Here is a 27,440-nt window from a genome sequence, read left to right as displayed (position 1 = left end):
ACTGGCTTGTAATTCATCACACTTCTGTTTTTGTTGCATGTAAGTGGTAACCTCTCATTTATGGATTATAGAGAATGGAATCAGCTGCAGAAAAGTAGTTGGAGCATTTGCAGGTGGAAAAGTTGCAGCAGTAGGGGGCTTAACACTACAGTCCTGTAGCACAAGTAAAGTTTTTCATGTTCATATTGGATAACATTTCACCTTTTTTAAAACCACAAGTTAGTAATGGGGTACGGGGCCTTTCAAGATCACCAGCATTAATCTCAGAGAGAGGCGCGCAGGCCTCAGAGGGTGTGATTACTGAGAAGTTTGGACTGCCTGGGGATTTGGCATTGGGGGCAGCAGACTGTTCAGTGACTTGTTAATGGCCTAAAGTAAAGAAAATCCTTAAGTACATTAAATAAATAAAACACCTTTACCTCCACCTTAATGATAAAATCCACATCAGTCTAATACACATTAAAAACTCTATTCTGAGCTACTATCCAGTTCACTCAACAGAGTACAAAATGTACAACTATTTGCCTTGTGACTAAGTGGCATATGTATGCACCCTGAAGAAGCAGCTTTTGGTCCTCAGAGCCCAAGTACAATATCTTGAAGCCAGAGAGTTGTTGAACTGGAAGAGCTTAGAGAGATGCTATTATTAATAGAGAATAGGCTACAGGGAGATTGTGAAATAGGCCTGTCTCAGATCCGGTGCCTCTGCTTGAGGAACCTAGACTCATGATGGGTAGGAACAAAGGTAGAATGGAAGGACAAGTTCATTAAGATGGGAGCCACTTTTTGACAGAAACAGAAGAAGTTGATCAGTCCTCACATATGGAGGAAGTCACTTCAGGAAATGGGGATGCCATTTTAAGATACAGATGGCCTGAGGTAACAGTGGATTTAATCAATAGAAATATTGAGAGCTGGATATGTGGCAACAAGTTAACTATTTGGTGACTTGCTTACTGGGTGTGAAGGTGGCAGATAAAATGAAAAAACATCCAAACTTCTGAGTGATAGGGAAGAGCCTATTATGGTAAATCGTCTTGGAAGGGTTAGATTTTAATCAGTAAATGCTGATTAACATCATTTTACTGAACACACAAACTAACAAAAACATTTTTCCATCGATGATAACTGAAACTTACAGATAGGAAAATTAAGAAAAATGCTGCTTGAGAGCATATTAGAGTTTAACTTAAGGATCTTTACTTTGCATATTTTGAACATGTCATGTTGACACTGTGTGTTTTAATGGTTATAAAGCTTTAGCTTTTTAAATTTCAACATCTACTGTTATTAAATAATTATTGTCTGACTCCCCTATGATTTCCCACAACTGTGAACACTTAGATTGATAAAAAAAATTAAAAAGCTTAAACCCCATAATTTTGTGCTACTGTGACAACTTACAGGGATAAAAATAGGAAAAAAGGTTAAAAATAAACATTGATATTATCCATCCAAATTATAAGAAAAAAAAATCAAATGTTGCCATACTTACATTACTGAAAACAAAGAGCTAAACTTCACAGAATCCTTGTAAGGGAAAACTGACTTACTGAAGAATCTGCTTTCATTGGTTGATGTCTTCAGACTGGTATATATCAGGGGTCGGCAACTTCTGGCACGTGGCTCACCAGGGTAAGCACCCTGGCAGGCCAGGCCAGTTTGTTTACCTGCCGTGTCCGCAGGTTTGGCCGATTGCGGCTCTACTGGCCGTGGTTCGCCGCTCCAGGCCAATGGGGGTGGCAGAAAGCCAAGGCCTTCGGCCCGAGCTGCATCCTGCAGCCCCCATTGGCCTGGAGCAGCAAACCGCAGCCAGTGAGAGCCGCGATCGGCCAAACCTGCTGCGTCTGCAAGTAAACACACCGGCCCAGCCCTGGCGAGCCACGTGCCAGAGGTTGCCGACCCCTGGTATATATAGGCCAAGTAACGATCAACAATTAGGTTGGTAAGGAGGTATCTCTAAGCACCTGTTCAAATCAGAATGATTTAGAAATTGTCTTTGCTGCAGAAAGTTCACACAGAGATTAAAGTCAGACACAAGCTTGAAAGCATTTCCATGAAAGCAGTGCAGAATTGTGTGAATTTAAATCAGTGCAAGACTTTTGAAAAATTCTTAAAACCCATAATTTATCAAACCCTGAAAATTTAAATAAATACAAATGTTACAAATGCTTAAAACTAAACATTGATATTATCTCTTGAAATCATAAAAAATCCTGCCAAGCCAATAAATATTGGTAGTAGGGAGGTGTAGGAGATAGGTCCTACAAGATAAATTAAAAAAAAAAAAGTCTAGGGCTTCTGTAGAAACTGGCTCCAAAATTATTATGGTTTCATGTGCAGGGTCAGCTAGACAAAGGCTATGTCAGAATCTCAATGCACAGATGAGAAGATGGTTTACAGAGGATGATCTTACATTCACTAGGCACAGAGGAACTTTTAGGGAAGAGGAGGGCTTCTTTTGAAGTGATGGGTCTAGGATTGCCACCTTTCTAATTCCTTGTAACTGGATTCCCAAAGCCCTGCCCCCTGCTCTGCTTCTCCCCCCAATGCCCCACCCATCGCTCACTCCTTCCCCCCTCCCCCAGTCACTTGCTGGATCAACTCGAGGAGCCAGTCTGCACATAGGAGGCACACCCAGCAGGTTAATGATCCTGTGCCTACCCTTGCCCCGTGTTAACCGGACTTTTGGCAAAGGTACCATTTAGGGGCCTAGCAACCCTAAATGGCACCCAGACAGAGGCCAAAAGCCAGACTGTCCAGGTAAAACCCAGAGAGATGACAACCTAGATAGGTCTCCACCGAAACCTAAGTGGAACCAGACTGCGAATAGAGAGAATGGACGACGTGAGGGAGTTGTTTTTGTTTTGAAGGATGAGGGTTAAATTAGGAGTTGGGCAAAGATAACAGATAAGGAGGAAAATTCTGGTTGAACTAAGATATTTGCTAGGGATTTCAATAATACGTATGTAACTAGAAAAAGTCCTCGTAGAAAAGGACAGGCCAGAAATCAAAACTGAAATGGGGGGGAGGATAGGCTGTGATCAGAGGCACATTCCAGTTAGATAACAAGGTGTCACATAAAAGGAAAAGAAAGGAAGAATCCTGGAGTACCAGACAATAGGCAATGACGGAGAACCTTGGCACAAAAGAGTCATTTCTGAAACATGGTGGAAGAACAAACAAAAATCTGAATGCAATACTGAAACACCTGGCTATAAATTATACAGGAAGGCATGGGTGGTGTGTATCACAGGCCAGGAGAGGCTGTGCCTCTCCAAACAGCCTAGTGTGACCCAGCCCATGCTCCATCCCCAGGAGGCTGCCTCTTGCTGTTCCCGGTGGTCTGCCTTGGCCCAGGCTGGCTGGGGCTGGCCATCCTGCCGCAGGAACTCAGGCCGGCTGGTGCTGGGGCTGTGCTGCTCACCTGGCGCTCAAACCGTGCCACCCAGCACGAGGGCTGGGGGCGCTGCTGTCACGCCATGAGGTACTCCAGGGCTGGGGGTGCTGCTGGTGCTGGGGGCCACTGTGGGAGATGAGGGACACAAGGGGAAGGGGTGGGACAGGGCTTCGGGCAGAAGGAGAGGGACCAACGGCTAACCTCCCACAATGGCCGGGTCACTGGCTGCCCATGCAGGAAAGCAGAAGTGAGGGAGCAGCAGTATATCTAAAAAATTGCATGGAATCTTATGAGATAATTTTTTTTGAAGAACAGTGACAAGAATGTGTATGGTAGTAATCTCAAATTGTAAGAATACAAATATTCTAGTCGAGATATACTGCCAATGTCCAGATCAGGGATGGGATATTGAGTAGGCAATATTGGGAGAGAAAAGAGGCAACTAAATCTAATAAAGCAGTAATAATGAATATCTTCAACTACTCACATATATACTGGCCCTGGGTCATATTGGGACAAGGTTAGAGAAGCAATTTCTCAATGCTTTAAACAGTTGCTTCTTGGGACAGCTTGTTCAAGTACACAGAGAGGCCACTCTCACTGTAGTCCCACATAACACGCACTGGTTCACAGTGTAAAAGGAATTGCCGTACTGGACAGTTTAGTCCAACGCCCTGTCTGACAGTGACTAGTAACAGGTTCTTACCAGGAAGATGTAAGAAACTCTGAAATAGGTACTTATGGAACAGCCTGACAATAGAAACTTCCATTTACTAGCCCTTCCCCCATCCCAATACAAGTTGGTTTATACCCTAAAGAAGAGGGCTTATATCCCTTCCAAACTATGGTTTACTTCTTGTAATCCTAGTTAACATACCTGTGAATGTTCCCATTGTCCATTTAAAATATCTAATCTTTTTTTTAAATCCTGCTAAACCCTTGACCTCAGCAGTATCTTGTGGCAGTGAGTCCACAGGCTGTCCCCCAGAGAGACCAGAGATTGAATGGGCATGGAGACGGAAACATACCTTCTAGTGGTGGCCTTCTAGGCCAGGGTTGAGGTATATATTGGTGACGTGAGACACACGACACTTACCTTGTTGATGCCCATATGGTTTTTTGGATAGGGAACTTCAGCCTACCCGACTGTCATTTCAGCATTTTTTCATAAGCATTAAATTACCTTTAAAAAGCCTCTGTAAGGGGGCTTTTATGGGCAGATAAATTGCTGGGTGTGCTCTTCCCAGCTATGCTTACATCATCAATCTTTTCCTTTTGAAATGTTCTCAGGCTCTAAAAGTCTTTTGTTTGACAGTGACTGCTGCCTACCTACTGAATAGTGTAACATGTCTAAGCACCCTTTTCTAAGCACTCTTTTTTGCATACACCAGGGACCAAAGATTGGTGCTTTGATGCTGCAGCATGAGGTAAGGGGTCAAACCCATAGACCATCAAATCAGCTCACACACTCATGCTTTTTCCAATACATTAAACACAGTAAATGACTGTTATAAACAGATAGCTAAGGGTTAATGTCTCTTTCACCTGAAGCACCTGACCAGAGGACCAGTCAGGAAACAGAATTTTTTTAATGTAAGGTAAACCAGAAAAACCACTTTATTTGCATGTATATAGTGCTGGTATATGACTCATAATGGGAGTGCTATTGTCCAACAAAAGACCTGTTTGTCACAGCTTAATGGTTTCTTGCTTAATATGCAAGCCACAACTGCCAGAGAGAGCAGAAAAAAAAATTCTCTCTGGTTCCTTTTGAAAACCAAACCCTCTCTGCTAAAAAGCCCCTAGCAGAGAAAAGAAAAATATAATCTTTCCCACTACGCTGCACACCATGTCAATAACCTAGCCCCAGATTTGGACCTTAGCGTCCAAAATATGGGGGTTAGCATAAAAACCTCCAAGCTTAGTTACCAGCTTGGACCTGGTACTGCTGCCACCACCCAAAAAATTAGAGTGTTTTGGGGCACTCTGGTCCCCACAAAAACCTTTCCTGGGAACCCCAAGACCCAAATCCCTTGAGTCTCACAACAAAGAGAAATAATCCTTTTCCCTTCCCCCCCTCCAGGTGCTCCTGGAGAGCTACACAGAAGCAACCTCCGTAAATCTAAGCAGAGGGAGTCCACCCTCTCTAATTCCAGTCCTGGAACAAAAAACACTTCCCTCTTCACCCAGAGGGAATGCAAAGTCAGGCTAGTAAATCTAACACACACAGATTTCCCTCTAACTTCTTCCTCCCACCAATTCCCTGGTGAGTACAGACTCAATTTTCCTAAAGTTCTCCAGTAAAAAAAAACTCCAACAGGTCTTAAAAAAAAAGCTTTATATAAAAAAAAAATACATAAAAATGGTCTCTCTGTATTAAGGTAACAAATACAGGGTCAATTGCTTAAAAGAATATTGAATAAACAGCCTTATTCAAAAATAATACAATTCAAAGCACTCCAGCAACTATAAACATGTAAATACAAAACAAAACACCAACTTTGTACTCACAACTTGGAAACAAAAAATTAAAAAGAAAAAAAAATCCTCCTCATAGCTGAGAGGGACTTAGGCAGACAACCCAAAACAAAAAACTCACACACAAAAAACCCTCCACCCAGAGTTAAAAAAATTCTGTTTCCTAATTGGTCCTCTGGTCAGGTGCTTCAGGTGAAAGAGACATTAACCCTTAGCTATCTGTTTATAACGATGACAAACTCAGCACAAGGAGGATCACACACGGTCCTGGAAGACGTTACCACTGGTTTGTTGTACAATAACTCCTCACCTCCCAGAATCTGTTCAGCTCTGACACTGCCTACATCTCAGTTCTACTTGCCACCTACTCCCTGGCACCCTATAACCAGTTCAGTTCACTTTGGTGTTCCCTTTGATTCCTCTCTGGTAACACAATTCTACCACCAGTCATTTCCTTAGGTCAGCAATAGGTAGGGGAAGACAGAGGGAAGAGAGTGGATGGAACAGTCCGGATCATTCCTCTCTTGGGAGAGGCTGGCTGCTAGCATTGTAGGCTGAAGCACACGGACCTTAAAAGAAAGAAAACCATCCTCATTCCAGGATCCCAAAAGCCAAGGGTGAGCAAACTAATCCAAGAGCATGGGATACAAGACAGTGGCAACCCACCACTATCACTGGAGGCCCATATAATCTTTGTTCTACAAATGATTTGTGATACAGTTTTTAACCAGCAAAGGTGCCTGTTTTCCTCATTCTCCTCAGCCTCTTCCTCTTTTCTTTCCATCTCCTCCTCCTTTCCTCTCTGCCCCTGGTTTTCCTTTTTTCTCTCTCTGCACATCACGCTTGTAATTTGATGGCTGGCATTCTATATACCAAGGAGTGCTTGTTAGCTAGGCTGTGTCGCAACATGCTGAGTCCACTGTCAGTTTAAAGAGGGGAATACAAGATCTGATGTACAGAAAGTGAAAAGAAAAAAAAAGAGTTCAGACAAATGTGCTTGTAACATCCACAGTGTTCCTAGTCAGATTTAATGTAATTATTTTAATTATGGCACAGATTGTGATTTCACCTCTTCTCCCTTTTTCTCAGATTTCAGAGATCTCTTGAGATTAATATATTCCCAGGAATCGGAGGGCATTATCGCTGTGACATGTAGAGCGTTTATTAAGAGCCTAGTTGGGTACAATACTACAATGGCTGCATTTGCATCAAGGCAGCTAATGGAGAAGGTTCCTGGCTTTCCTGAGAGACATGCAGCTTTGGGGGAAAGGGCAAGAGAAAAACAGGGGTAACAAGGAGACTGTTGAAGACAATACAGGAAGTGTGCGGATGAGCAAGAGACAGAGAGATGGGAAAATTAAAGGAGGCAGGCTATGGAAGTGAGGAAGCTGAGGGGTAGAAAGGGCAGGGAAGAGAGGAAATTCTTTAGAGGAGAAAGGCAGGAAGAGGACAGTTGCAAGAGGACAGCACGCTAAGGACGTGAGGAGGGGTTCTGAGAATAAGGAGTGAGCACAGTAATGAGAGCTGCAGGAAGAAGGAGGTTGTCAGGACAGGGAAGGGGAGTTGCAGGAGAATTGGGAGAGGATGTGAGAATGATAGAACAAGAAGCAATGGGCTTAAACTGCAGCAAGGGAGATTTAGGTTGGACATTAGGAAAAAGTTCCTAACTGTCAGGGTAGTTAAACACTGGAATAGATTGCCTAGGGAAGTTGTGGAATCTCCATCGCTGGAGATATTTAAGAGTAGGTTAGATAAATGTCTATTAGGGATGGTTTAGACAGTATTTGGTCCTGCCATGAGGGCAGGGGACTGGACTCGATGACCTCTCAAGGTCCCTTCCAGTCCTAGAGTCTATGAGTCTATGAGTCTATGAGTCTATGAGAGGGAGAGGGAACTGCTCTGACGTTAGAAGAGGGAAGTGTGAGAGCTGCATGAGAAAGAACGCAGCCACAGGAACATGAGAGGGTGCTGCAGCCAGAGGTGATAACTATTGTTCTTATCTCACTGCCACTTCTGTCCCTCCACTATCCCTGGTCCACTTCCTCTGCTCTTTCCTTATCTTTTTGTTCCTTTCCTTCACTCCCTGGACATTCCTACCATCTCTCAGGTCACTTCCTTGCCCTAACTTCTCCCTCCATCAAACTTCTTTCCTTGCTGTCCTTTCTCCCCTCAGCTCTGTAACTTTCCAGCTTTCTCCCTATCATCCCTCCCACTCTCTCTGCTTGGACCTTCTTCTCTAGAGGAAGCAGATTAGCCTCACAAATCCTACATCCTCTCTCATGATATTCCAGCCCACAGAGAGCTAGTAAAGATTTGCTGAGTTCATTATTCTGGTGTCAAATGCTGCTGCCGCCGCCACCCCCAAATAACTAGCTTCCTTATATACACAGTCCGTATGCCAGAACGGATCATGTTATTACTGCTTTATAGCAGGAGTGGGACCTGTTCTCTCTCTGAGGTCGAGGAAGGGTGAAATCACAAACTGAAGCTACTGTTCATGGTGCAAGTAAGATCAGAAATAAAACATGGACAGAATATTTAAGCCATAACAATCGAGAAATGGGCCATTTTCTGAGGATTAACGACCAGCTGCAAGGTTAATGCACCTTGGACCATTATCCCTAGCCAGTCATTAATCCCCAGGAAATGCTCTGTGCCAAGGTCATTCTTGCCACTATGAACTGAAAAGAAAAGAAACCAGAGACATATGGATATTTTTGTAATGGGTGATCCAGTTTCAACTAATATGCACAGGTCATGCTTACAGAACTAAAGCACTGTTCTATTGCAAGTCAGATTGCTCAAGTCATTTCACAGTCTATTCAGTTTATAAAGAATTGTATTTTAAAGTTAGTTTTGTCTCATTTCTCTACATCTTTCATTTTTCTTTTCCTTCTAACCCGAGAACAGACACCCCAATTTTCACTCACACACACTCTCTCGTGTGCGCGACAGAACATGAAAAGGAAATTCATGGTCCATTTTGGTCAATTTCACAGTCAAGAGTTTTTAAAATTGTAAATTTCATGACTTCAGCTATTTAAATCTGAAATTTCACCTTGTTACAATTGTAGGGGTCCTGACCCAAAAAAGAGTTGGGGGGTTGCAATACTGCTACCCTTAGGTCTGTGCTGATGCTGGCAGCAGCGCCGCCTTCAGAGCTGGGCAGCTGGAGAGTGGAGGCTGCTGGCCAGGAGCCCAGCTCTGAAGCCAGCACCGCTGCCAGCAGCAGCTCAGAAGGAAGGATAGCAGGGTATGGTATTGCCATCTTTACTTCTGTGCTGCTGTCTGCAGAGATGGGCTCTCAGTCAGCAGCCACCGCTCGCCAGCTGCCCAGCTCTGAAGGCAGCAGCGCAGAAGTAAGGGTGGCATGGTATGGTATTGCCACCCTTACTTCTGTGCTGCTGCTGGCAGGGCACTGCCTTCAGAGCTGGGCGCCCGGCTAACAGTTGCTGCTCTCTGGCTGCCCAGCACTGAAGGCAACGCAGAAGTAAGGGTGGCAATACCACAACCCCCTTAAAATAACCTTGTGCCCTCCCCTGCAACTTTCTTTTACGTCGGGACCCCCAATTTGAGAAACACTGGTCTCCCCTTTGAAATCTGTATAGTGTAGGATAAAAGTACACAAAAGACCAGATTTCATGGGGGGAGACCAGAATTCTCAGTCCGTGAAGTGTTTTTCATGGCCGTGAATTTGCTAGGCCCCTAGCTATACATATGCTCTCCCTTCCAAGAAGCACAGCATTGAGCCTATATTTTACACACACACACACACACGCACACACACACACACACACTTCTGTGCTTATTTCTTGGAAGGAAAGCAACTACCACTATGCAGACAACTCAGCCTGTAACCAAATCACACCTGAAAATATAACATCCTACATAGATAATTACTTTGTGAGAGCTGGCTCTAAGACCCAAGAAGTATTTAACATGTCACAACATAGTAAACAATAATTTACAGGGGGAGAAATCCATTTCCATTATAGTCATTTTATTTCTATATTATTTAGAGATGTGTCCTTAATTTATAAGCATGACCACAAAATTGGCAAGTGAATGCAAACATTTTAGTAGAATGTGAAGCAAGGCTAAAGCACACTAGAGTAATAAATATCATAAGTGTCTCCTGTCAGATGAGACTTATGATAATATCTTATATTTACATACCACCTTCTATCCTAAATGGACCCCAAAGGACTTTACACTTTACAAAACTGATATACAAACTATAAATAGGGATCAAATAATCCACCCTAAAATACAGCCACCTACAAGGTGAAATGCAGCAGTTGTTGAATAAGGCCTAATACTACCCAGTTCTTAAGGCAGGAAGAGAAGAATATATTGCATGGAGAATTTAGGCAAGCAGAATACAAACAACCAAAACAGAGTTGGTTTGGAACATTCAGGGTTACCACAACCCTCCCTTTGGGGTGTTTTAGGATCTTTTAATGACCACAAGTCATTGAAGTCACAAGTCAGGACTTCATTTTTAAGTCACCTCCACATGACAGCACATCTGGCAACATAATGTCACCAGTGCTGGGTCACTGGCTGAGAACTGACTGAGTGTAGGTTTACCTTGAGCTGGGAGGTGCCATTGAAGATCTTTTTCCAATTTTTCTTTAATTTTGTTTCAGAGCAGCTCTTAAATTGCAGGACATGGTGGGTAGGCTTGGGAATGCTCTGAGCTTGTGGGGAAAGTGGAGAAATGGGGAATGGAGGATACCAGCAGAGGGGGCTGGGGAAGAAAGGGGAGCAACAGAGTAGGAAGCCATGGATAAGAGATAATGAGGGTGGAGAAGCCATTGAATGAGGCCATTAAAACCTTCCACAAGCCTTAAGAGTTTAAGGCCCCAGCCCGCACACCCCACCATGAGCCTTCACATTCTTGTTGGGGCATATAACACCGCCACTGTCAAAAGCCTCATTGGGACGCCTCCCAACAAACTCCCCCTACAGTCTTAGGCTTAGCACATCCCAACAAGCCTAGATAGGGTTGCCAGTCTTCTGACAGATACAAAGGTTCAGGCTGCTCTAGAGGGTGTTATTTGCACTTCCATGTGCCAGCTTCTGTCTACCTGGCCCGCAGCTTTACTGTGCAGAAATGAAGAGACATGAGTCTCACTAGCAAATCCCAGCCTCTAGAAACATAAAGTGGTTAGAGGCTCAAAGAAACAGTTGCGGGGGGGGGGTTCCCGAGGAACAATCTTTACAGACTTCACCTCACAGTCTTTGATATATGTATCCTCCCAATGCCCTGAGGTATACAGGTGTTGTTATCCTCATTTTACAAGTGGGGATCTGAACCACAGTTAGGTTAAGTGACTTGCTCTGTCACAGACTTCCTGTGTGGGATCTTAGGCAAGGAACTGAACCCAGGTTCCTGAAGTTCCAGGATAGCTCCCTAGCCACTGGACCTCACTACAAGTCACAAATTGAGGCAGTGTTGTCCAGGAGATACAGAAAACCGCCCAGGAAAGGTAATCACAACCTGAGAAGCACCTGAACATGACTTGTTTCATCCAGAAGTGACTGTGATTCGGTTCTACATTAGCTAGCAAGTTACACAAGGAAGACTCTAAATTGCCTTCCCTCACTCGTTATGGTGAATGTACTGGGAATCATTTTACAGGTGAAATGCGAAAACCACTTGAAAACCATCATCAGCCTGGATGATTTTATAAAGGGGAGGGCTTATTTTTCAAAGAAACAAGAATATTTTTAAAGAGATCAGTGTCAGAATTCTGGTTTAGAATATATATTTAAGCGATTTGGTCCAGAGTCCTGGACGCAGGATGTCAAACTTTCCAGAGAGTTCCAAATCTGTCAAGTTAGAGAGATACTGAGAGAGAGAGATGAATATGTATTAAAAGGAACAATCATGCAGTGTATTACCCAGGAGAAAGAGTTGATGGTTATTGCAAAAAGAAAAGCCTTGGAACTATCAATCCAGTGAATGACAGCCATAAAAATACAAATGAAGTAATGGAATATTTTAACAGACAGAAGCCAAATCAAATGAGATATAGGTCTTGTCTAGAATACTGCTTAACCTGTGTGAGTAAGGTTAGCAGAACCTGATCCTAAGAGACTTGTTTAAAGTATTCAGAATATCAAGTGATTTTTGCTCAAGCAAATTTAAATACATTGTTCAGAACATAAAGGCTTTCCCAAAGCAAAAGTCATGATCATAATCAGTAAAGGCAAGGAAACAGAATAAGAAGCGAATAAAGTATTATTGTTATTAACAAATATGATAGTATCATTACCTTTATAACAACTTTAATCCAAGGATTTCAAAGCACTTTACAAGCTACCATCCAGGACTCGCAAGCACTTAAGCACATTTACTGTACTCCCATGGGAGTACAGTAAAACCTCAGAGTTACAAACATCTCCGGAATGGAGGTTGGTCATAACTCTGAAATGTTCATAACTCTGAATAAAACATTACGGTTGTTCTTTCAAAAGTTTACAGCTGGGCATTCACTTAATATAGCTTTGAAACTTCACTATGCAGAAGAAAAATGCTGCTTTTAACCATCTTAATTTAAATGAAATAAGCACAGAAACAGTTTCCTTACCTTGTCAAATCTTTTTTTTTTTTTTTAACTTTCCATTTATTTTTTAATAGTTTACACTTAAACACAATACTGTACTGCTGCTGCCTGATTGCGCATTTCTGGTTCCAAATGAGGTGTGTAGTTGACTAGTCAGTTTGTAACTCTGAGGTTCTACCGTAAGTTACACTGATCACAGTAGGATCATCCATTTGTCAGGTTACTCACATGCATATGTACAGGATCAGGAGCTATACCTAAAACTTTATTACTCCCTTGTGGACAAGTATGAAAAATACCACTTTACGGATGTGTAAACTGAGGTACAGAGAAGTTCTGTGATTTGTACAAGTCAATGACAAAACCAGGAATAGGACTCAGGTGCCTTGATTGCCAGTCCCCTGCTATAACTACTAGATCACATTCCCTGATAAAATTCTGTCATTTAGAGATTTGGTTACAAACTGAGCAAGTTGCTAACCAACATTATGGAGTAAATACAGTCTAATTCAGGAAACAATTATTCTCTCTGCGGACACAGAATTTTGATGATGACCTGCAATGGGATTTGTGCCCTTTTTGATTCCTTCTTTAGGATGTACAAAGAATCCTTGTTTCGATTGTGTGACTAAAAAAGAAAAATAAGAGTGGTGAAGACAGGCGGCTCTTGCTAGTTTTTTACATAAGAAATTCTTATCTACCCTGTTTTCCCTAGAAGACTCTATGGACAACTGGGAAATCAGTCGGCTTAGAACATTACCAGCACCAAGAAAGTAAATTCAATTAATTGAGAGAGAGGAGTGATTTTTATTCAGACTCGTCAAAAACTCCAGCTTTTGATCATTTTTGGTTAACAGCAAATTAACAAAAACAGCAAACCGGATCTTTAAGAGAAAGATCTTTTCAACACCTCCTTCCCTTCAGTGAATGGCTGAAGAAGCTCCTATTCCAGTTGCCTAGGGTCTCCAAGGTGAACTCCAGTAAAACACGACTTACTATTTCCAATATAAAAAATATAAAAATAAAAGAAAATTCAGAATTTTTTTAATAAATGAACTTTCAGACCTTGACAAAACAAGCAGAAAGGAGCATAACTCTATTTTTCACCTGTAAATTCACCTGGGACAGATTTTGGGGCCCTAGTGCCTTTGTCCTAAAATTCTTTATATCTTGAGTCTATTCTTTTCAAGGCAACAGAACACATTCTAGCTAATACAGGGGGTGGAGTCCCATGTAATCAGCTCTGCTTCCTCTATATTCAGCACAGAGAATCACATCAAGATTGCATTTGACACAAAATACCGGTGTCCATAGAAACTGCATTGACAGCAAATGTAGGCAAAGCTTTCTCATGGTTTTCGTTTCCAAAATCTGTTAAAATGGCTCTAGTCCCTGTTGTTACACTACAACCATGTGCCTGGATCCTTTGTATAATCTAATGTTAACATACTGATAAGATTCTAGGAAAAAGGCTACAATAAAGTATTACTATTCTGAGCAGCAGCTTATCAATTAATCACAAAACCCTGGGCGATGAGGTCACAAAGCTGGAAGCTAAGAGATCCCGAGTTCTAATCCCATCTCTAACAGAGGCTCTCTCAAGTCATGCAACTCTTCTGCCTCAGTTTCCCCATCAGTAAAAGGGGATGATAATAATACACGTACATGATAAGTGTATTGAGGGTTAAATAATTATTGTAGTTTATATTTGTACAGTGCTTTAATAATAACTGCAAAGTACTATTAAGTCGATAAGTATTATTGTAATTATATAAATATCTCATAATAATATTGAAAGAATAAAGGATTGTACATGTCACACTAGAAAATTAAATTCAAAGAAACAGTATGTACATGTAGAGCGAGAACGCAAAAACACAAGAATTGTTGTATCATGAACACAAACAAACGCTGCATGTTGTTCATACCTACATTGCTTATGCTATTAATAATAGATTTCCCTTCTGTGACTTTAGGCTATTTTAAAACGGAAACCTTGTTGCCATGGAGACAGTAAGCCGGTCAGCACATCTGCTGAAAAAGAGGATATAAATTTTCTAAGTGTGAATCTTAAAAGCTTAGACTTTTGGGAATCTTCGCCAAAGACTCCATCAAATACACATAAGGGAGACTATTAATTCGGTTAACTGTCATCTGCAAGATTTCTGACAGAAGCCCGTTAACGATCATTTGCACCAATTACTACTAGCACAGAATGTATCAACATCTGTACATAAGCATACTGAGGATACGAATTATATTTCATTTCAATGTGCTGCAGTAGCCATGATCATGGAGCTGTCGGGACAAGTGCTGATTATAAATATCATCTAGCGAAGATACATAGAAGGCAGATGTACGGCTCTGAGACACAAGCCCTAGTTTTTTTAAACATGTAATCATGGTCCATATTTACCTCTAAACAAAGAAACAAATATAATTCCTCTTGAAGGGGAACATTTTACAGAGAATATTTACATGAAAAGCCATTGAATCCCTTCAAAAGCCTCACACCTTTGAGGAAGAGAAGTTTCACTGTCCCCTCCTTCCAGGTGAAGAAACTGAGGCACACACAGTTGTGTAGCCCCAGTCACACAAAGTTGGTGGAAGAACTGAAACTAGAACTTAGGTAGCCTGTTCTTGTGCTTTAGCTGTATTCCCTTTACTGTCATTTCAGATTTGTGGAGCTCCTCATCCGTGCAGGCGAGAATCAAGGCAGGATTCTTAGATCTTTTTATAGTCAAAAGGGACACAGCAGTTAGCAAGTGAACAGCAGAAGTGCATATGCATAGGTGATAGCTGCTGGCTACCACTTGTTACCAGTGCAGAACCCAGGAAAGTGTAGATGCACCCTAAATCCTTCAGGCCATGACACAGCTTGACTCAAGAAAAAAATAATCAGCTAAGTTTCATGTGACTCTGGCTTGGCCTGGACGTGCATAGCAATATCCACTGGGGGTGGAGAGATGAGGAAGGGTTTAGGGGGATCTTGACTCAGCATAGGTTTGACAGTCATAATCACTAATAAATGCAGTGCTTAGCGTTCTTTAATTATACTCACCCCTAACTTCTGAAAAGTGCACAAAACTCACAAAGCAACTACTTTATATAAACCCTCAATGTCTCTTCCATCATCCCTCCCTACACACACATGCACACACTTCTACTAGCTCTCTTCTTTGGGATTTGTCTCAACCCCGGAAAGATCTGCAACAATGTGGATCTCTGCCCTTGGATGGAGGGAGCCCCACTGGACCCAAGGGGACTCTGAGCAGGGGCATGGGTTCACATTAGCACATCTGTTTACAGGACTGATATCTTAGACGGCAAGGGTGGGGTTTTCAAAGCCTCCTAAGGGATCTGGATGCCCAAGGTGAAATTCTAACCCCACTCAAGTCATAGGACTTTTGCAACTGAAGTCAATGGCGTCATAATTTCACACCCAGTTTGCACAGCTGTCTTTGACAACCTCACCCTAAGGTCTTGAACGCAAGAGTGTGAATTTAAAAATGGATATACTTAAACTGGAACAAACCATAATAAAGGTATCCACACAAGGCTTTGCACTAGTTTATCTACTATATTGATTTAAAAAACAACGTAAGTTAAACCAGTGCATCTTTCCCATGTAAACAAGGTCTAAACCAGTGACACCCAATTCTCAGTGATTCAGGAGCCAAATTAGCAATCAGCATTACCCAAAAGAGCCACAGTGGTGTGAATTCATTGTTTCATTTACAATAGTACTATATGTTCATATTTAAACAGTATGATGGGAAATGTTTACATTTTATATATATACATTATTATTATTCTCACAGGAAAATGATTGGACAAGTATTATTATTATTATTTTATCAACTACAATTGGTTAATAACATAGTAAAAGCAGCCTCGTTGGCTAATAATTAAATCACACACCGTTTTAATATTATGTGTTGGAAAGAGCCACAAGAGACACATTAAAGACCCACTTGCAGCTCACAAGCCTCAGTCTGAGTATCACCGGTCTAATGGCTAAATCTACAAAGAGATTTAGGTGTCTAACTGCCATGTTGGGCATCTAAATTCAAAATTTAGGTCCTCAAAACCCCTGCTCAGCTGCCACCCATCTCTGTAGCTTCCGTAATGTTCCTAGGTGTCTATATTTCTGCTGGTAATGTCTTGCAGGTGCCCAAATATCTGCCAGCAAGCAGGAGCACTACTGCCTTAGCTATAGGTGCTGGAGCTAGGGGTGCTGGAGATGCTACCGCACTGCCTGGCTTGAAGTGGTTTCCATTATATACAGGGTTTACAGTTTGGTTCAATGGCTCTCAGCACTCCCACTATAAAAACTGTTTCAAGACCTGTGGACTCAGCCCTGGAGCCTAGCTCACGCCTAAGCCCCAGCCGCATCCTCACACTAGGCATTCTTCTAACCATCTTACCTGGGCAGCCTGATCTAGTAGGCATTGTCAGAAGCTACCTACCTGATTGGGCCCCACTCAAAAACAACACCAGGGAAGCACTCGCCCCTCCCGTGACTTTTAGTCCAGAGGTGCTGGAACTAGGCATGCTGCTGCATCCCTTGGCTTGAAGTAGTTTCCATCATACACAGATTGGTTCAATGGCTCTCAGCATCCCCACTATACAAATTGTCCTAGCACCCCTGCCAGAGGTTAGGGCACTCACCCAGGATGTGGGAGAGTTGGACGGAATATGGAACAGGGATTTGAACTTTTGTCTCCACCTTTCTATAGCCACTCGACTATAAAGTCACTCACTCTCTGCCTGGCCAAATGCATATTTAATTATAAATACACAGTGGAACAGCATCAACAGGAGAGATTGAGAGAGAGCCCTGGCCCAGAATGTCCCATAACCCAATGGCTAGTGAGCTCATCTTGAAGGGAGGGGGGAACTACATTCAAGCTCCTTCACATCAGGCAAAGAGAGGGATTCAACCTGAGTTATTAGGCTCAAAGTTATAAAGGGACTGGTACCAGCGACATCTCATTTTTTAATTCTTTTTTGGCAAGAAAGGGCTTAGGCACCTAAGACCAGGAGATGGTCCATGGCTATGAAGCCCAAGCAGAAGGAGGCACCTGCTTCCAACCCAGATTTAGGCACCTAAGGCTCTTTGAGGAAATACCAAGGAGAGGGGCGTGGCCTATGGACTCGTTTAGGTGGCTTCCTGCTCAGCTTGTTGGCTTTTATGGACCCCATTTTTAGATGCCTATCTCTTCCCATGAATTGTACACGGAGCTTGGGCACCTAACTCAGGGTTGGTTGGATTCCTCTAAGCAACAAGATGCCTAAAAGTAAGGTGCTGAAATGCTGATCCCTTTGTGAGATTTAGCCCTAAATTCTTTGGACAAGTGGCTGCATCTTTTATTCACTAGTCAAATACTTAGTACATTTTAAATGCCTTATAAAGAATAATAATGGTCCACCCACGTCCAAAGGATGGGCATATTCCACAACAGTGATTTACATTTTAGAAATTAAGGAATCAGAATAGAATCGAGTTCAGCCTGAAATTCTAATATACTTTTTTGCAGATGTATATTTTATTTACCTAATTAGGGTTTGATCCTGAGAGGTGCTGATTTCAATGGGAGTTTGAGTTGCAGGTGCCTAGTACCACTCACAATCAGGCCTTTAAGATCATCATCATATATCATATGACACCAAGATGATAAGGAAATTGATCTTTAAGAGAAAGTTTATATAAAAAACTCTTAAAGATCAATACATATACACACACACCCTACAGTCAGAGCCCACTCTAGCTATAGGCAAACTAGGCCACTGTCTATGGTGGCAGATTTCTGGGCAGCTGCCTAGCATGGCAGATTTGGCCCAGCTGCCCCTCTCTCATCACAGAGAGGCAGGTAGGCCAAATTTGAACATCATTGCAACCCTATGGACTGAGCTGCAATACCACCTATTCATGACAGAGGGATGGCCAAGCCAAATCTGCCATCCTACTCCTATGGGGGCAGGGGAAGGACAACATATTGAACTTTTACCTAGGGCAGCAGATTGCCTGAGCAGCCTCTGCTTAGGGAGCCAAGATTAGACCCTGACCCTCTTAGCGGGTACTAACAGCATGTCCTTTATACTCTCTGGGCTCACCATCAGAAGGCAATAACCAACTCACATACATCAAGCCATTGCATTACAGTGCAATCCTAATAACTACTAGGAACACTTCAAGGCTTATAATTCAGTTCATAAATTGAGAATGGAAAATTTTGGCCTACGTAACTAGCCCAAGATTTTCAAAGGTGTCTGGTGATTTTAGGTTCCTCAGTTGTTGAAGGGCCAATTTAAGATACCACCAACAGGTCTGATTTTCAGAGACTGAATGCTCATCACTTTCTGAAAATCAGATCTCTTTAAGGCATCTCAAGTTGGGAATCCAAAATCACTAGACCTTTTAAAAATGTTGGCCATATACAAAGATATTTGAGTTTGGACACAATCTTATTTACAGTCCATGCCTTTGAACTGCTTGGCCCTTTAGTGAAATTCCACTGACCTGGTGTCTAACACATCAGAATCAAAATGCACATTTTGAGTAAAGCTAGACAGGAAATGGAAGACTTTTGAAAAAGATGTTTACCATTTTGAGTCAGAAGTTCATTAATTTTTTAAAAATTTCAGCCAACTAGAGAGCTGGGAGATGAAATGTCAGTTCAATAATAAAAACCATTTTTGTATCTTTTCTTTTCTTGATTTAATATTAAAAAAGAAGGGAGCCAGCATACTGACAGTGATTCAGCATTATGTCTTTGCTACAGGATCAAGTTTAAAAAGAAGGCGATGGGCTCAGATGGGGCAAGTTCGTAGTTTTAATATAAATATCTTAAAATAAGTAGCAAATGTGGCAAGAATATTTATGAAAAGAACAGAAAAGTTCTGAGTAATTTTACATGAGAACCACATGTGTAAATGGCACTTAAGGGCTTGATTCAAAATCCACCGATATCACTGAAAAGATTCTGATTTACTTCAATAGTTTTAGGAACAGGCTTGTCCTAACTAAGGCCCCTGATTCAGAAGAACCCTCATGCAAATGTTTAACTTCAAGCAGGTGAATGATCACAATGCTAATTCAGGGAAGTCCTTAAGCATGTATTTAAAGTTAAGTACATGCTAAAGGACTTTGCAAAGTAAGGACCAAGTAGAAGAGACAGGGCCAGATCCTGATCTTAGTTACACTGAGACTGAGCAACTCTACTTTCACACCTCTGGGACGGAGACCAATGTCTAGTCTATAATCCATGCCCCAAAGAGACAGATTCTAAAAACTCTTACTTGTATGAGGAAGAGTTTATAGGAACTAGACCTATGTTAGGAAAAAGAGGTAGCATGACACAAAGAAAGGTGAGAAAAAGAGGAAAACTTACACAGAACAGGATCATGACATTACCTTCATGCACCACAAAAATAAATTCTGCCGCCTTTTATAAAAATAAATGCAAACGTACAAGAGCTCAGATACCATGGTCATAAACATGGTATAAATGCATAGACAGGGCCTGGCCTACACAGTAATGTTGTGTTACTTTAACTATACTAGTATTTTCGAATTAAGTATAGTGTATTTTGGACAAACCATAGTATAGTTAAGTGGTACAACCCCTCTAGCGTGGATACAGATATACAGGTTAGAAATGTTTATACTGGTATAGCTTTTTCCTCACGGGGAAAGGCACCTTTATTCCAATAAAACTGTCCACACTGGGGGTCATAGGAGTAGAACTATTTTCAAAAAAAAAAAAAAGTCCTTCTTTGAACAGCTGTTCAAGGCGTTCACTTTTCCTTGGGGATTTCCTGTCCAGATTCTGCTGATGGGACACTAATCAAAAGCTTTTTGTAAATACAGTAAAGCAGCAGCTCCCTCAGGGCTTTTCCCCCTAAATTCTGTTACTATATGCGTAACAGAGATTTTAATGGCTTCTGGTTCACATGTCTATGAAGAAATCTCTGTAACATCTCTGCAGTTAATTTAACAGGCATCACTTGCAATAAAGAAGCTGGCATTGCACGTCGTGTAGTTTTGATTAAAAACAGTTCTGTGGCGATAGCTTTTCAGAAAAATTGTACTGTTTTGCAAGAAGCCATACTTTTCTCACAGAAATAAATTCTATTAAAAAAAAAAAGTCAGACTGTGAAGATGGTCCTGACCATGAGTCAAACAGAAAAAAAAAAATGTTTCCCTACAAATTGCACAGCGTTGGAACAACATGTGAAAATATAAAAGCTTCCAAAACAATGAATTATTACTACAGTATTTGCAACACTACAAGCACATGTTTTCAGCTGACCTACTTACTCCCCCATGCTAGCATGTTGATAATTGACTTTTGTCCCCTAAGGGGGTTCTTAATATAATTGAGCAGCACCTGCTACATAAGAAGAACAGTTTTATACACTGATTTCTTGTACAAATATTGTACTTAACAGCTTCAGTGCCAAACTTACTCACCCATCCTTGTTTGTGCCAGATATTTGATCATGCACTACCAAGTCATGCAGTGTTGCAATATCCATGTGTTTCAGCACAGTCAGGGGATAATTTTCAGTAAAAATAGTTCCAAATATTTCTATTAATGAATTGTTTAATTAATAGTTGGTTATTTCCAGAAGAAACCTTTCAAGCTAATGGACCCTGAAGTATTTTGGGCCCAATCTGAAATTCACTGAAATCCATGGAAATAATCCCATTTATTTCAGTAGGCGTTGGATAAATCAGTTTATGAATGAAATAATCAATGAAATACCATTGCCTCTGAAACAGAAGAGAAGCTGTTCAACAATGCACTGAAAAACTACACAACAGTATAGGACAGGAAGGAAGTAGGAATATCCTCTGTTTTTAACTGAAGATAGAATTCATATCCCCATAGGAGAAATATGGCCATCAGACCAGTGCTATGAGCTTGTCTTTACAAATATTTAGTTTGCAGCAAGCTGAGGTGTAAATCTACCAGGCAACTAGCCTGCTGTGCAGTAAGTGTCCATGTGGACCCTGCTGCCATTCACTCAGAGTTCTCTAGTGTGCTTTAATATACTCCCCTTTCAAATTCCCAGCTCTCCAAGTTGAGGTCCTGCCTCAACTCAGGGAGCTGGACTTGATGACTTATCAAGGTCCCTTCCTCCCCTACATTTTTACGATTCTCTGAATGACAGCAGAGTCCATATAGACGATTAGTGTGCTGCAGACTAGTGTGGGATAGCTTTACACCCCAGGTTGCCGTGAACTTAGTGTTCATGCAGACAAGCCCTAATACACTATTTTTATAAAAAGAGGCCTCAAGCTCAATGCAGAACTACTTACATGTGTAAAACAGATTATGGAAGTAAGTGTTTGTAGGATCGGGACCGTTGCAGGGCCCTGAAACAGCAAAGCACTTAAGCACAGAAGCAGTCCAATTACTGTGTGTTTAAAGTTCAGCACATGCTTAAATGCTTTGCTCAACAGGAAGGAGCGTCACAGCATGCTATTGCCTTTCACTTTGTGCAGCTTATTTGTCCTCAGTAAAAGTTCTGAATCACACATTAAGCCATTTTAGGAGCAGAACGACCTGTTCACTTAATTCTATAAGTAATTTTCATACTAGCCTAATGATTTTCAGCATATGGATATTTGTCTCCATCTGTAACTCATTTCATCTACTTCCATCATTATAACATTTATCATATGTTAAGAACCAATTATGGGCATTAATTATCATAATTCCAAGTTTGTGATATTGTAAGCAATATTTCTGCCATTACTGACACATATATAAGACTGAAAACATTTTGCTGATTTTTACCACTATTAGAAAATCTGGAAAAAAACGCAAATAAAAAAAAAAGAATTTCTTAATTTAAAGTTTACCAAAAATGTTACTTTTTTTTCTAAAGATATCTGTAAGAAGAAATGTAAACTAGAACCAAAAAAATCAGCAACAACAGAATGGATCATCTTGAAAAGGGATCATTACACTGTTCTTATGCATTTGACACATACGAATACAACAAAATTCCATAGTTCCACTGACAATGGGTTTACTCCAGTAACTGACTGCAGTTTATAGTGCAGTTGAGGTTTAGATCAGATTTAGTATAAACTCTACTTACTGTGCTATTACTACACAGCTTGGTGATGCAGGTTAGAATTTATCTTTTAAATGTTGCATATAAAACTAAAACATTATGAAACATGTCCATTTTAATCTCTGCCATCTGATATTTTTCTGCTTCTGTCCCAGAGAGCCTGATCCTTATAACAGAAAAAAGGGGAAGGATCCCAGTAACTGAGATGACCAACGGGATACCATTAATTAGTGCTATGTATGCTATGAGTTAAAAGTTTCTATTCTCTTTCATAATGAAAAGGAATTCAAGTACTAACCATGCAGTCTGAGAATAGTCACAATCTGTCTCGTTCCAGCCCAAAGGAAACACGGGGCGCATCTTTGCGCAAAGAAAATGTTGTCTTGTGCAGTTAAATTGACATATGGGAAGGAATTTATTATAGTAAATTCATGGAGAGAGTTAATTGTAACCGTTTCCTAAGTGCCTCTTAAAGTGAATTCTTCCATACTCTTTCTGTGATGGGTGGGTGGGAGGCAATCTAAGAGTTATTTCGTTGTTGAACTCATGCAGTTCAAATGAAAGCTTCTTACTGTCTTTATTAAATGAATTATTGAATCTCCCACTGTTCAAGGTTTCAAGTAAATGTGTACAATTATTATTATTATTTTAAATCTCCACTATCTGCAATAACCTCTCAGAAAATGACATTGTTTTCTCTATCTGCTCCTTTTCCATTGGGATAATGCAGATTCTTTTAGTGGATTTATTTATTTTGCTATGATTTGAATGGATTTGAAGTCATATTTATATAACAGTTTCAACCTATATAGCACCTCATTGTGCCAAAACGTATCAGATACTAAAGCAGAAACAGCAACCTTGTCAGCACAGTTCTGGGAATAGCTTTAGTAACTGTACTTGCTGCTGCTGCTACTACCGCAGAGTTGGCAGAGAAAGCACAATCCATTGTCTTGAGACCCTGAGATAGTGTCTATTTTCTGGGAAATCTATTGGTGATAGAGTGGTGGATTTTAAAAAAAACCAGTAGACTGACCCTGATTTTCAAAGTTGTGTATGCAGAACTGCAGTATTTGTACAAATTGGGTATTTAGTCACACAAGAGGTAAGCCAGATTTTTGCACGTACTAGCTGTTTGCATGTGCAAATTCCCTATAGTGAGGCCAGACAGATGCACAGTTATGAGTTGTGCATGCAATTATGACAACTAAGCATGCAAGTTAGTGCATTTTTGGTGCAGTTTTGAAAAATCAGGCCTTTAGCATCTAGAAGACTTTCTCCATCATGGGCCCAGTTCTGTATCTGCTGAACACTCACGGTTCCTAGTAAAATCAATACATTTTGGGTGTGCAAGACATACAAGATCTAGCATCAAACTATTGTCAATTATAAATAAGATCAAAATGCCAGGCCTCAAATATTTGACAGTGCCCCTTCAATAACAGATGTGTATCTCTTTAGTAGGCATTATATGAGGTTTCCATGAGTAGAGAGTGAGATCCTCGGACTTGACCCCTGATGAGATACAGACTAGCAGCTATTCAGACATACTGTGGTTAAGAACTACATAAAGCACTGGAACATGAGAAACTGAACAAACTGCAAAGCACAGGGAACATTTCCACATTTGAACACAAATAAGATGTCAGATGCAATAGAACTCAATTATGACAGCTAGGTAGTTAGGGCCTGACTCACAGTTATACAAGTGCCCCACTAGCTTCTTCTGGGCATTCATCTAAACAATCTAAACCATTTCCACTCTCACAACCTCACTCCTGTGAGTAAGGTTTTGCAAGGTCAGCAGTTAAGAGCCCAATTCTGCATAGTGTTGAGCACCCTTGGGAGAAACTAAGTGCCCTTCACTCCAGTGAGAATTCAGCACACATTGCAACATGCAGGAACAGACACTCAGTTCCCTGACAGTGCAAACGTAAGATGACAACAAATAAAATGCAGCCTTACTTCCACAGTTGATGTTTTAACACTACTCTGGAAATCCATTACTTTAAAGGACATAGCAGAAAGAGTCTAAAAGATTCTCCCTGACAAGTACAGTAGGTACCTACACCTTTCTATAAAACCTGCTGAACAGGCTCAGTCCATGAACATGGACTAAAATTGGATTCATGTATTATTTTTTTTGCAAATATTCTAATAATTTGGCTTCAAGTCATGTTAAGTTTCATGTTATCTTCCTTTGTGCTACAGTAATATCTCATGCTCATTTCCAATGAAAACAAGGATTGCGAGCATGGAATTGCTATCATTCTGGTTTGTGCAGTTGCAGTGAATAGAAAATATCACAAAGCAATTGGAAATGGATTACTTCTATTGGTTATATATTTTTCTTTTCTTTGTGAGGCTAGAATGATTCACCACTTCAGTGTCCTGCACTTCAATACAGTATAGTTAAATGAAAGATGTTCTTTCCATGGCAAACATCCTGAAACTGTTAAGGGCCCAATCCTGCTTTCCTTGCCCTCCCACTGGGAGTTTAGCATGTGTAATGAATGCAGAATTAAACCCCAAAATAAGAACACTTTTTAGATATAAACAAAGAATGAACAAACCATTTAAGAGATTGGCATTTTATAATTTACGTCTTTAAAATTGTGTTTACTGAGCAGACATCACATGGAAGAGAACAACAGAGTTTCAATTAGATCATGGATGTTAGTTTTTATTGGGGCAAGTTATATCGGCACAAGCTAGCAGCCAACAATGGAAGAGTGGAAATAGAAGGCAAAGGGTGAATATAGACAGGAGGCTGTCACCTAAATTGCTCCTGTGACATCCTTGTCATGCCAGAAGGAGTAGGATTATTGCTGGAGGATAATTAGTACCCGCAGGTCTAAAACTAAAACACAGTTGCCAACTCTCAAAATTTAGTCACAAGTTGCACATATTTGGTGTTTTCCTTAAAGCCCCAGTTCCTGGAGGAAGTAACTACTTGAAAATTTCAGCCTTTTTTTTTTTTTTTTGAAGTACATTTCTAGCCCTTATGGTAGCACAGAATAACACACACAGGAGAGAGAGGGGAGGAAATTTGCCTTCAGGCAAGTCTAAATGAAAGCACTCTGCAGTCAGCATTTGATAGAATGGGCTGGATGTGACCCAGGTTAGTTCAGGGCATCTAGTAGCCCATCTTCCTGCTTTTTGGCTGAAACGGACTCTAACAGACAGCATCCCAAAGCCAAGCGGTTTGTCGGCCCACATTTTTGAGAAACAAATACTCAACAATTGGAAAGAGTTAAATCAGAAATGCTGCCCATTCTTGTGCCCTTACTAGTTTAACCAAGACAAATCCAAGCCAATGGGAGCCATTCCCTTTTCATTTCCAATCTCACTCCCTTTACCTTGTTCCAAATCTTTGGGGAAAACAGGGAGCTGCAACCGCCCTCATCAAAAAGCCCCTCTCACCCAAATCTCAGTTATGTTTCTGGCCCAAAAACTTACTTCATTCCTCTTTCCCCAAACTCTTGTTTACTCAGAGGTTTCTAACTCCACCTGAGCTCTTTGAGATCGCCTGGGATTGTGCTGTGTAAATCCTGAGACGCTGTATTTCCCTGGGGGCCTGTCTTACAGCAAAACGAATACAGACTAACTAACTAAAACCAAAGCAACTTAAAGCCGGAGTGAACATCTAGTTTGCAGAGGGAAAAAAACCGACAAGGCTTTTTAAGAGCTAGACCCAGGGGGGTGAATAGCCACCCCTTTCTCGGTACGGCCGGAGCGCTGCGTGCAGCAGGAATCCCCGGGACAGGCATTTCCCCAAAGAAACTCGCTTCACGCCCAGCACAGTAACTATGGCCAGGGGCTAGTTGGGCTGTGCGGTCACCGCCTGCTCCCCGCCCGGCTCGGCTCGGCTCGGCTCGCCCCGCGCCGCTCGCCCCGGCCCGCACGGTACCTGCCGGAGGATGAAACTGGTGGACGTTGTGCTGCCGTCGGATCGCTTCAACCTGCTCCGCCGGGTCGCCGTCCCGCGGGCCACCTGCACTCGCCGAGGGAGGGGAGGGAAGAAAGACAGATCGGGTCACAAGGGCGGGCGGGGGGAGCATACAGGGACCCCGCCTCGCCGGGGCAGCGACCGGTCCAGCCTGGCCAGCGCCGGGAGGGGAGCCGGCCACGCTGCCCAGCGGCTTCGGCCGGAGCTCTGGTAACGGGTCACCCCTAACCCTCGTCCGCTGGCCCTGCCCTGCCCTCGCCCGCCCCAGCCCCAGCCCCTCCGGGGATTGCGGGAGGGAGCGAGCGAGGCTCCAGCCCAGCACCCACCGCAGCCATTGCAGCCCGGCGCCCAGGCGATGCTCTCCAGCCGCCGGAGCCCCGAGCTGGGAAGGCGGAGAGCGGAGCAGGGGCGGAGGGGGAGGCACCTGGAAGATGGGGGTGTGCAGCCCGTCCGCCAGCCCGTTCTTGCCGTAGGAGGAGGGCGGGTGCTTGGACATGGCTAGCGCAGCATAGCCCCTGCCCCAGCTCCGGGCGGGCTGCCAGCCAGCGTGGTGAGCGCTGCTTCGCCTCCCCCTGCCCACTTCAGTCAGGGCTGCCTTGCTGCGCCCCGTGCTGCGTGCGCTTCCAGCGCCTCGCCTTAAAGCGACAGTGTCTCTTCCCTGGTCCCTGGCGCCACCCCCGTGGGGGGTACAGAAGAAGCCAGTGAGGTTTTTTGTTGGGGGGGGGAGGCGAGGACAGGGAAGTTTTCCCTGCTCTTCCCTCCCTCCAAAACAGGGTGTCGGATGTAAATATCCAGTAACTTCCCAGCCCCTTCCCCCTGTGGTGGCACCATCATTTTTTTTTAATGGTGATATACCTATCTCCTAGAACTGGAAGGGACCTTGAAAACTTGAAAGGTCATCCAGTCCTCTTCCCCCCAAACCAAGTACTGTCCCTGACAGATGTTTGCT

The 27,440-nt window shown here is 42.2% G+C and overlaps 1 protein-coding gene across 3 annotated transcripts in view; it reads right to left on the bottom strand.

The window, feature by feature from the left end:
- The window catches only part of CACNB4 (calcium voltage-gated channel auxiliary subunit beta 4), a 200,287-nt gene extending 173,242 nt beyond the window's left edge, over positions 1 to 27,045 (bottom strand). For 2 of the 3 annotated variants that reach the window (XR_004002658.1, XM_030580538.1), the window contains exons 1-2: positions 26,916 to 27,045; positions 26,453 to 26,536 (exon numbers count right to left, since the gene is read on the bottom strand). Coding sequence is in view for 2 of the 3 variants with exons in the window: in XM_030580538.1 (XP_030436398.1) it covers positions 26,453 to 26,536; positions 26,916 to 26,987 (156 nt within the window). In the remaining variant the exon portion in view is untranslated. Of the gene's footprint in view, positions 1 to 26,452; positions 26,537 to 26,817; positions 26,866 to 26,915 lie in introns of those variants that run through there. The other variant, XM_030580539.1, reaches the window with a different exon arrangement.
- Between the last annotated feature and the right edge of the window lie 395 nt (positions 27,046 to 27,440).

The sequence above is a fragment of the Gopherus evgoodei genome, chromosome 11 (assembly GCF_007399415.2).
Source record: "Gopherus evgoodei ecotype Sinaloan lineage chromosome 11, rGopEvg1_v1.p, whole genome shotgun sequence".
Lineage (NCBI taxonomy): Eukaryota > Metazoa > Chordata > Testudines > Testudinidae > Gopherus > Gopherus evgoodei.
This window is presented reverse-complemented; position numbering and strand designations above follow the sequence as displayed.